At 43.0% G+C, this 12,297-nt stretch overlaps 1 protein-coding gene across 1 annotated transcript in view; it reads right to left on the minus strand.

Annotated features, from left to right (window-relative positions):
• The window catches only part of rngtt (RNA guanylyltransferase and 5'-phosphatase), a 165,575-nt gene that overhangs the window by 73,262 nt on the left and 80,016 nt on the right, over window positions 1–12,297 (minus strand). Inside the window, exon 11 of the mRNA XM_056294589.1 lies at window positions 5,190–5,354. Within this exon, the coding sequence (XP_056150564.1) occupies window positions 5,190–5,354 (165 nt within the window). The remainder of the gene's footprint in view (window positions 1–5,189; window positions 5,355–12,297) is intronic.

A 12,297-nucleotide genomic window follows, 5' to 3' on the forward strand; every position in this document is an offset into this window, starting at 1 on the left:
ATGCATCCTCACCGCTATATGAAATGACTCTATTGCAAGAATAAATAGCCATGGTGATAAAGGACTTCCTTGCGGGCAACCTCTAGAGATCTTAAAAGGTTTAGAGACCATATTATTGGTCAACACCTCTGCAGTGAGCCCAGTAGAAAGCAATCTAACCCATTTACAAAATGTATCCCCAAAGCCGAAGTGGATAAGCACCTCAAATAGATAAGGCCATTCAACATGGTCAAAGGCCTTCTCTGCATCAAGTGAGAGTAAGGCCATGTCTGTTGCCCCTCTCTGGCTGTGTAAAATATTGAGCACTTGTCTGACATTGTGAAAGCCCTGTCTACCTTGAATAAATTAATTTTAGTCCTCTCCCACCACCCGATGATGGAGGCCCTCCAATCTTCTCCTAAGAACTTTGCAAAGTCTTTTTGTATCTGAATTTAAAAGGCTAATTGGAGGCGTCCAGGTAGCATGGCAGTCTAATCCATTGCCGACCAACATGGGGATCGCCAGATTGAATCCCTGTGCTACCTCCGGCTTGGTCGGGCGTCCCTACAGACACAATTGGCCGTGTCTGCAGGGGGAAGCCAGATGTGGGTATGTGTCCTGGTCGCTGCACTAGCGCCTCCTCTGGTCAGTCAGGGAGCCTGTTCGGGGGGGGGGACTGGGGGGGAATAGCGTGACCCTCCCACGCACTACATCCCCCTGGCAAAACTCCTCAATGTCAGGTGGAAAGAAGTGGCTGGCGACTCCACATGTATCGAAGGAAGCATGTGGTAGTCTGTAGCCCTCCCCAGATCGGCAGAGGGATGGAGCAGTGACAGGGATGGCTCAGAAGAGTGGGGTAATTGGCCGGATACAATTGGGGAGAAAAAGGGAGAAAAGGCTAATTGGGTACATATTTTCACATTTTGCGTTTGGCTTTCCTGGTTTTGGAAGTAATGTGATTAGGGCACCCCTCATGGATGTGGGGAAAAGAATGTTCCCGACGGACTCCTGAAACATCTCCAAAAGGGGTGAAGGTAATTTGGACTGAAATTTTTTATAAATATCTATAGGGATGCCATCTGGACCTGCTGCTTTTCGAGCCTGCACACAGCCAATCGCTTCTGTAATTTCCAGTTTCCTTAATTCTCCATCTAATGCTCTACTTTCCTCTTCAGAAATTCTAGGAATATTAAGGTTGTTTAGGAATTGTGTCTACATATCCAGGCTGGAAGAACACTCAGAGTTATACAATTTCTCATAGAAGACCCTTAAGACCTCATTAATTTCTGTTGGGTCCACTATAGTTCTACCGTGTAAAGTTTCAATGCAATGTTGTTTAATGCTCCAAGCTAAAAGTTTCCCAGGCTTTTCTCCCTGGTCATAGCAGGACTGCTTGAGTCATTAAATTGTCAGCTGCTTTGTTTGCTGACAGTTCATTATACTCAGTTTTTTACTTTAGTTTTGCATGTGCATCTATAGAGTTAGGCCTGTTTTGGTAGAGATCTGTTTCTAGCTCTTATTTTCTCATCTAATGTCTTCATTTCAAGTTGGGCACTCTTTTTTTCTGAGCTGGTAAAACCAATTATCTGACCTCTAATAAATGCATTGAATGCCTCCCATCCTGTGTTAGCAAATGTTTGGGAAGTGTTGCATTCAAAATACAAATCAATTTGTTTATCTGGAAAAAAAAATCTATGAACGTGGGGTCCACAAGCCACCTTGGTTGAAAGCGCCATTTCGGGGGATGACTCACAAGTTTAGTATCTGTAAATCAACATATGGCTGCATGGTTGGACAGAACCATACTGCTATAATGACATTCATCAATTTGGAAACAAGCAGTGCTGAGACTAAAAAGCAGCCTATACGCGAGTAAGTTTTATAAGTGCTGGAATAACATGAATATTCTACTGCATTTAGTTTACCATGTCTCCAAATATCCAACAAATTCAATTCTTTCATAAAATGGCATATTGTCTTCCTTGATCTGGTGTGAGTATTATCTAAACTGGATGATTTGTCTCTCAACGGGTCTAATGTGCAATTTAAGTCACCAGCTATTATACATTGCCCAGGGAGATTTTGAATCAGATTATTATAAAATTTAGGATCATCTTCATTTGGGCCATACACATTTATCAGATTTATATTTTCAAATAATAAAGTACCCTGGACCATGACATATCTACCAGCAGGGTCCTTAACTATATTTTGGATCTGTAGTGGGAGAGATTTATGAATCAGTATCATAACCCCTCTAGCATGGGTAGTATAAGGAGCAGACAACACCTGGCCCTGCCGTCTTCTTCTTATTTTGGAGATATCTCCACCCAGCAGTAGGGCTGTCACAATTACTACATAATCGCCTGATCACGATTATTTGACCTGATGGCGATCATTTTGCATAACCGTTAGAATCGTTTCCGTTCATTTGTATAAAAACAGCTGGATGAAACTAACAGAAATGTCATTTTTCCATCACTAGTTCCATGTAATTTTCCACCATTTTTTGTTTGACTGGCACTCTTTTAATGACGTCATCTTGTTGCGCCCCTTCTGCGATGATTTAATGGCACATTTGATCTGACTGCGATCATTTTGCATAATCGTTAGAATTGTTTCCATTCATTTGTATAAAAACAGCTGGATGAAAATAACAGAAATGTCATATTTCCATCAGTATTTCCATGCCATTTTCCACTGGTTTTTTTTAACCATTTTCCTGTTCTGTGTACACTATGACACTACTTTTATTTACAAAACAGTAATATTCTTTAAAATTAATAAAATTAAAAAAAAATCCAAAACAATTTCTGATAGATTTATACTCTCAAGGAATCATCCATCCATCTATTTTCCGAACTGCTTATCCTGCTCTCAGGGTCGCGGGGATGCTGGAGCCTATCCCAGCAGTCATTGGGCGGCAGGTGGGGAGACACCCTGGACAGGCTGCCAGACTATCACACACACACACACACACACACACACACACACACACACACACACACACACACACACACACACACACACACACACACACACACACACACACACACACACACACACACACACACACACACACACACACACACACATACCTAGGGACAATTTAGTACCGCCAATTCACCTGACCTACATGTCTTTGGACTGTGGGAGGAAACCGGAGCTCCTGGGGGAAACCCACGCAGACACAGGGAGAACATGCAAACTCCACACAGGACGACCCAGGATGACCCCCAAAGTTGGACTACCTCGGGGATCGAACCCAGGACCTTCTTACTGTGAGGCGACCGCGCTAACCACTGCGCCCCTCAAGGAATCATTTCCAGTGCAAATGCACAGAAGAAATTTTCATGATTGTTAGCTAGTAACCTGGTAAACCAAGCTCCAGGAAAAAAAAAACTGTGCTGCAAGATGTTAATTCAGGGTAGTCCAGTTCTGCCAAAATCTTCAGCAGGATAAGTTCACTTAATAATTAACATATAGATGAGGGAAATTCCAAAAAATACATAACCTAGATGAGTTAATGTACTAATTACGCACTATGAAGAGGCTTTTGTAAGACGATTTCACAAAACAAAAAAATCGCCTCATTTAGAGGGGAAAGGTTACCATGCAGCGGACACCAGTTACCAGGTTACCAGTGCAGCAGACACAAAACATAAGCCGAACAAAAGACAAAAGCTGCTTTACAACTCCAGCCTCCAACAGATCCATGAAGGCCAAAAGTCGGATGTGCTACCATGAATTAATAAAACAGATTCCGGCTCCCCTTTTTCACGTCCGGCACAACAGCGATGCAGTTGTACAGGGAGCAGATGGTCACTGCATTGAACAATGAGGCAGTGAAAAACCAGACGGTCCAATGACTTCACTTCTAGAATATCTTCATCAGCATGCCCCCAAAGGATGGTGGACAATTTTGTATAAAGGGGCTTAGAGGGGCCCACCACACAGGGTTAGGCTAGGGGTAACACAGTCATTCATCCTAAGTATTTCACTCAGTACAAAGCAGACCACAAAGATATCAGTGATGAAGCTGGCTGTTGACTTGACAGCACAAAGACTGTATGCCACTCCAGTCCCTCCACACGCTTCTGTCATGTGTGAATGCGAAGGGCCACAATGTCCTACTGATCTCCGCTTGAACAAAAGCTGGGTGCAATTGTGCACTGACCTTCAGCGTATCTTTGATGAGGCAAGAAGTGCATGCCATGGTCATAGCTTTACAGCTTTTTAGGAGCATGTAACCTCTATTTTCTCCAGAAATCACACGGGCTCATAAGCCTTGAAAAGATAAATATGCATGTTCCTACACCTTAAACAAAAACAAAAATGTAACTTTTACTGCATAAGAGCTACTCCAAAACCAAATCATTTGAGCAAATGGTTTTAGCAATTTTATTATACCATGCAAATGTGTCCTTTCTCAAACTTAATTTAACGACAGACTGCAATCATGTACAGTGTTATGTATTTTACATGTTAAATTACTTAATTTTTTTTTTTGTCCACAGGAAATTTTGCACCATCTTTTCGCAATTGTCCACTTGTGGGTTGGGAAGGGCTATGTTTTTAAAAGAAAAATTCATTATCATATTAAGGAGCGGAGTTTTTGGAAGTAATCATACAAATGCTTTGATCAGGCTAACGATACATCTACAAAGCCCTCTGGCATTAAGGCAAACGCAATTTCCATTATTGGCAACAGTAAGTCTTCATGGAATTTTCTCCATATTGCCAATAATGGAAATTGCATTTGCTTTGGGTTAGCCTGATCAAAGCACTTGTATGATTACTAACAAAAACACTGGCAATATAAAAGAATATCTATTGTTTCGCCATGGGATATGTGTAGTAGTAGCTAAAAATTTCATTTTATCGTTTCTCCACTTGATTGGGATTTGAATAGGATGTGTTCGAATCACTGGATGAAGATGAAGTTGGGTTTAGAAATGGATGAAGTGACATTAAATTCAGTGGTTGTGACAATACAATGTAGGTAGGTATAGATAGATAGGTATAATATATATCTGTTGAATGAATGTTTGTTCTGAAATGCATGGACAGTGTTTTAAATGTGCTCTAAAAGAATAATGATAAATATCAATCTGAAATCAGGTACATAAATGAATATGTGTTATGTATGAAAGTGCAACAAGAAGGGATTGCAAAGGAAAAGGTAGACGGTGTATTCTTGCTCAACTTACCTTGCGAGATGCATTGATGTCAAAGAAGGGCTTATTTCGGACACTGAAGGGCTCCTTGGTTTTGTCAATCTGTCCCGTCTTCATCTTCTCCATTCGTGGAGAAATGATCTCCTTTTCTATGCACAACAGCCGGATACTAAAATCACACTGGCCGACTGGCTGTCCCTGGAGAACAAACAAACAAACAAAATACTAAAACACATGCACCTTTGGGGCATTCATTTTAACTGTTACGTGATATGTAAACTGTATAAAATGCTTTTTTTTTTCATTTTACAATCCAGATAGTGCTCCAGTCACACTTTCTACCTAGATTCTTCTGTGCTGTTAAAGATTGTGCTTTCCCCCACATTGTAAAACAACAATTTAATACTCATCCTGTCTGAAGATAAATTGTACTGCTATGACTAGGACTTATAACCTGTCAATCCACTGCCATATTAACACTGTTAAAATCTAAATAGTCACAAAATGGAGAACAAGCGACCTTGCGGGACTGAACAGGGATATAATATGGCTGCTATAATGGTTATGAGTGCTTAAGGCTGCAAGTGTGCACAGTGCAGTCAGCATTATAATCATGATAATAATTATTCCATTTATACAGCACTTTTCTAGACACCCAAAGCGCTTCACATTGAAGGGGACAACTCACTTCAACCACCACCAATGTGCACCACCAATGTGCAGCACCCACATGGGTGATACACGGCAGCCATTTTGCGCCAGAACACTCACCACACATCAGCTTGAGGTGGAGAGGGAGGAATCATTTAGCCAAGTACATAGGGGGATGATTAGGTGGCCAGATGGAGAGAGCCAGGTTGGGAATTTTGCCAGGACACCGAGGAACCCCCTACACTTTGTGATAAGTACCATGGGATCTTTTTTTGTGTGGATTTTTCCCCCAATCTTATCCGCCCAATTACCCCACTCTTCCGAGCCGTCCCGGTCGCTGCTCCATCCCCTCTGCCAATCCGGGGAGGGCTGCAGACTACCACATGCCTCCCCTGATACATGTGGAGTCGCCAGCTGCTTCTTTTCACTGACAGTGAGGAGTTTCACCAGGGGGACCTAGCGCATGGGAGGATCACGCTATTCCCCCCAGTTCCCCCTCCTCCTGAAAAGGTGCCCCGACTGACCAGAGGAGGCGCTAGTGCAGCGACCAGGACACATACCCACATGCAGCTTCCCACCTGCAGACACGGCCAATTGTGTCTGTAGGGACGCACGACCAAGCCAAAGGTAACACAGGGATTCGAACCGGCGAACTCCATGTTGATAGGCAACGGAATACCCGGACGCCCGCCATAGGCATAATGACCACAGTGAGTCAAGACCTCAGTCTAACGTCTCATCTGAAGGACGGCATCTCCTACAACAGTGTCCCCATCACTGCAGTGGGGCATTGAGATTTTATTTTTTTAAAAATTAGGACCAGATGGAAGACTGCCCCCTACTGGCCCCCCAACACCACTTCTGGTTTAATGTCACTGAGCCAGCAGGTATCTTATCCCTTCCATTCCTTTTGTTCCACATATAATTCTTTCAAAACAGAGCACCAGCTGGCCTGAGCTGTCACTTCATCCAAAACAGGCAGGGCCATTGAGGCCAAGACCAGGTACCACCAAGCCCGTCTGGTGGTCCACTGTGTCTATAGGATAGATAATAAAGTTTAAGTAGCTTGGTGGGAAAGAGAACAGGACTGACACTGACTGGGGACAATAACACAGCCAAATCAGAAGACATGACTGTCTGTCTAAGGGCTTTAAAGTGTACGTGGAGGCACAGGAGCTGGAGGAAATTACTCTGGCATAATAATTTAGTTTTACAAGGTCCAGGCTGTTTCATGTATAAAACTGTAAGCCTGATCAAATGAGATTCAGTATCACTTGTCTGAGACTTGACCTGCATAAATGGGATTGCATCATTCACAGGGCTAGAAAAAAAAAACCCATTTCAAACCCATGAAGCAAAAAAAGTAAAATGCAATTGAATTTTCAAGCACCAGCCAGATTAAAGTTTAGATGCTGACGAAGCTTATACATTTAAATACACTGTTTGACATTTACTTGTTACAGCTTATCGAGAAAAAAAAAGAAAGTGTTCACATTCACCAGCCATTAAGTGTCATAGCAGAGCGATGCTAGAAAAAAAGGAGAGAAAGGGAGAGTGCATGAACCATATTGTGAAAGAATTACATCCACACCTTGGGGCTAATCAATATTCCCTAATTGAAAGCGAAGAGCACACAGTCAGCATAAAGCTGGGACTTTGTATTCTGGCATTTGTATTCTGCACTGTTAGTGGCAAAGGACAGACCTCTTGAGATCTTTCCATGGAATCAGAGTGAAATCCATCCATTCATCCATTAACCAAACCGCTTACCCCACTCTCAGGGTCGCAGGGATGCTGGAGCCTATCCCAGCAGTCATTAGACGACAGGCGGGGAGACACCCTGGACAAGCTGCCAGGCCATCACAGGGCAGGCAGACACACACACACACACACACACACACACACCCACACATTCACACCTAGGGGCAATTTAGTACGGCCGAGTCACCTGACCTACATGTCTTTGGACTGTGGGAGAAAACCGGAGCACCCAGAGGAAACCCACGTAGACATGGGGAGAATGTGCAAACTCCACAGAGGACGACCTGAGATGACCCCCAAGGCTGGACTACCCCGGGGCTCGAACCCAGGACCTTCTTGCTGTGAGGTGACCGTGTTAACCACTGCGCCACCATGCCGCCCTCAAAGGGTGAAATGTTTCGTTTTAGGAGGTGGGTGGTCACTGGATTGGTTAGATGAACTTCATGGTGCTCCAGCATCTACTGAGCAGTGCTGACTTCAGAACAATAGCTGACCAACCGAGTGGCAGAGTCTTCGTGTATGTGTGCAGATGTTCTTATCATGGGTGTGAGACGGCCGGAGTAATGTGCTCATGTGCTCTGTGTGACCTGACTTGTAAATGCACCGTTTCATTGAAGCAACTCCAGTGTAACGCCTGTGAAGTGACACGACTCATCTCCAAATAGTAACCTTTAAGTACAGCTGCAAAACATATACCACTTGGCTTTGTGAGGGCTAACGCAATTCTCACTATGCCTAATAGATGCTGCATGGGGATTATGAAGGCTAGAATAAGTGTTCTGCATCTGAGAATTTTCACTATTTTGAATTAAAGTGGTTAAACCAGTGCAGTAAAAATAGATTGGGATTAAAGCTTTTGGAACGGACAATGAAAAATGATATTAAAATGTGTAATTCTGTAAACTGTATACAAAGCTCTAAATGGCCTTGCACCACACTATATAAGACATGCTAATTAACAAACCAGCAAGAACCCTCCGGTCCAACAGCAGTGGTTTTTTAACCATCCCTCGTGCTAGGTCTCGAGCAGGGGAAGCTACATTTGTATTTACACCCCTAGTAGATGGAGCGCCCTGCCCGAGGACCTGAGAGAGGCCCCCACACTGGACAAATTTAGAAACAGGTTTAAAACCCTACTTTTTAAAACAGCCTACGGCTAAATTTTTGGGGTGTGTGTGTGTTTGTTTTGTATATTTTGATATTTGTATAGTTTGCACTAACATCTGCTGACATGTATATTTATTTTCGGTATTTGCACCTTTATGATTGAGTTGCAATCATAGTCATTTTATGTAAAGCACATTGTGTCGCCCTGTGTATGAAATGTGCTATATAAATAAAGTTTGACTTGACTTAATTTCTTTAACAGGATAATAAACTTTCTCAGATTATCGAAATTATTCACTTGTAACAAAACAACAAAAGAAGTAGAACGAAGCTGGATTGGGGACCAAGTCTGTCCATCCATGCTGAGCCAGGTTTTCTCAAAGACAGTGCATGGACAAGAGGCCCTCACAACTGTGCGGGCAAAATTAAATTGTCGCTCCGGCCAGCTGCAGCCGGCTCGCCATTAGCTCCATATTTCGCAATAGTGGTGGGAGTGGGAGAAAACAATGCTGCCCTTGTATTACAATACAGTGAGCATGTTTTCATACTGTGTACCCTTTTTATATAGGGCGTTCACCCTACTGAGCAATAAAATATCATTAGCACTGTTCAACTAAGCAATCAAACATAAAATCAAATTCAGCCATTTGCTTTGGCATTTCTAATGACTGTATGGTGAGTAGCAGACAACATGTTCCTGGAAGAACCAGTGGTCTCATGTCCCACACACTGCACCATCTGTCACCCATGTCATCAGGACAGAACAAGACGTAACTGCGGATGATTCATAGTGTGTGTTTTCAATTCCTGTTGATCATCCAAGTAAAGCACGCCATAATCTTGTTAACCTGGCGCTCGCTGAAGTGAAGATCCAATGAAACGTTTGGATTACACAAATCACTGCTCGCCTTATTATCTCTGGAGCAGAGGTTGGGGGTTTGAGCGGGTTTTACACCCACCCCTGTTCTGGACCAGTTTTGGCTCTATTGGTGGTTGTAGTGCTGTAACATAATCTGTTTAGATATGAGGTTGAGACATGACCACTCTTTCTAAACACTGTCCAAATATTTTTTGAGTTGGCAATTTATTTTGCCCATTAGGTTTTTTTCAGGGGGCCATCCAAAACAAAATGGATGTAATTTATTTTCTTCTTCTGTCAAAGTGGTGTTAAGAGTTGTTGCTGTTATTTACAAGTACTGAATGAACAGAGAGCAATAAGATGGTCGAAAGACTTTTTTTTTTGGCTTTCCTCCCCCATTTTCTCCCCAATTGTACCCGTCCAATTACCGCACTCTTCCGAACCGTCCCGGTCGCTGCTCCATCTCCTCTGCCGATCCGGGGAGGGCTGTAGACTGCCACATGCCTCCTCTGATACATGTGGAGTCGCCAGTGAAACTCCTCACCTGATGGTGAGGAGTTTCACTAGGGGGACGTAGCGCATGGGAGGGTCACGCTATTCCTCCCAGTTCTCCCTGAACGGGCACCCAACCGACCAGGCACTAGTGCAGCGACCAGGACACATACCCACATGCAGCTTCCCACCTGCAGACACGGCCAATTGTGTCTGTAGGGATGCCCGACCAAGCTGGAGTAACACGAGGATTTGAACCAGCAATGCCCGTGTTGGTAGGCAACAGAATAGACCGCCACGCTGCCAAGATGCCCCGGTCGAAAGATTTTTGAACTATTATTACTATCATCATCTTTATTATTGTTGCCACCTCGCCTCAGTCCATTCAGACAGGTCAGAGAGCAGTTTGACTCATTCGTACATTCACAATACATTGAAAAGTAAAAGTAATTCTTATTTCAAAAGGTAAAAAAAAACAAAAAACCCAATGTTATCCAACCTGCCAGTTAAAATTAAATATAGAGTTAATGTCAGGTGGCCCACATTCAGTCCAAGTGTTCAAAGAAGCGTAAGCTTGAGAGACATTAATACCACCTGATAGATCAGGTGAATGCTCTGAAGCATTAAGAAGGGTCTGGATGTACCATCACATGTAAATGAAGAACACAACAAAACCTTGAGGCAAACGTATGATAAACAGATTGAGTTAGTGGAACCGGATGGTTGAATGCGGAAAAACAGCTATAAAAAGAACGTGTCAAATCCATCAAGCTGGAATTCAATGAATTATATAACAGCTGTTATGGGAAGTCTAACTGAGTGCAGAATGAATCTACAAGCATAAAATGTTCAAACAGCAGAAAGCAGCAGGGGCAGGAATTAAGTCTTCCTCAGCACAAGGGTAAAAAGGTCAAAAGAGTCGAAAACAGAGAAGCAACAACAAAAACCTCCAAAAATAAGAATGCTGGAAATGTTGTTAAAAGCTTTAAGACTCAGAGGCTTAATTTGTTTTGCGATGAAGGCAATTAGGATGTGGTGAGAAAATCAGTAAGCAGCTGTGTAAGGTGCAACTTCCCTAGAGATAATCAAGTCGGTCGACTTTTGCCTTAATATTTACATGCACACTTACCAGTTTGTGTAGGGTTATGATACAAAGGCTACAACTGTAGGTATTGCTGAGGTGAATCTGCTAACTACTGCAATTGAAGTATTTTCTAATTATGTGTTCGACCCCATTTCTGTTTACCACTGGTGCCGTCACTATTTGGCATCACAATCATTAAGAGGTAAAATAATAGTCAGGCTAGGAAGAGACACTTCACTTTCTCTATATGCTAGCAAACTTCATCATTATTTATAGTACATTAGTGACTCATCTACTTGTTTTTATGAATATTTTTTTACTGACAATCATCTGGTTAAGGGAAGCAAAGGTGTTATGTTTGAGGGATTTAGTTAATTTTGCACACCTTAGAGGTGATAGTCTCTCAGCTACCACAGTGTTGTCATGTAATACAAGAAGATGCTAATTACATGCAGGCATTGCATGCTGGGCAGCACAGTGGCCCAGTGGTTAGCACTGTTGCCTCACAGCAAGAAGGTCCTGGGTTCAAACCCCACGCTGTCCCAGGTCCTTTCTGTGTGGAGTTTCCATGTTCTACCAGTGTCTGCGTGGGTTTCCTACAGGTGCTCCAGTTTCCCCCCACCATCAAAAAGACATGCATGTTAGGGTTAATACTTCTGCCTGTACCCCCAAGCAAGGCAATGGAAAGAAGAACTGCAGGTGGTCCCCGGGTGCTGCAGCTGCCCACTGCTCCTATACAATCATCATCGTCATCAGTTCCGTAACCTATGAAGGTCCTAGGAGCACAGCTGATGACTCAACAGGTTGAGTCATCATTGTGTTTCAGTAGGGGGAGTATCTGGGGTCCCTATCTCCTCTCCAGGTATGGATGGCCGGTTCAGAGAGGAACTCATCCGCCCTTTGACAGGTTTTGTTTTTAGTCCTGCTGGGTGTCCACACACCCTCCTCACAACAACCCAAGGGTTGAAGTGGGGGTGCCGGTTTACTCGCCGACGACCCAACGGTTGCAGTTTAACTTGGTAAGAAAATTAATTTCATTGTAACTGTACAATGACAAAAATAAAGTGGCTTTCTTTCTTCTTCTTAATTTTGCATGTAATGCTGTGATATGGTACTTATGGATAGAAAGGTAAAACTTTGTAGCTAGTGTCTTGGTCACCTATCTGAAAACTTTTTTTTTAACAGTT

Source organism: Lampris incognitus, chromosome 15 (assembly GCF_029633865.1).
Source record: "Lampris incognitus isolate fLamInc1 chromosome 15, fLamInc1.hap2, whole genome shotgun sequence".
Classification (NCBI taxonomy): domain Eukaryota; kingdom Metazoa; phylum Chordata; class Actinopteri; order Lampriformes; family Lampridae; genus Lampris; species Lampris incognitus.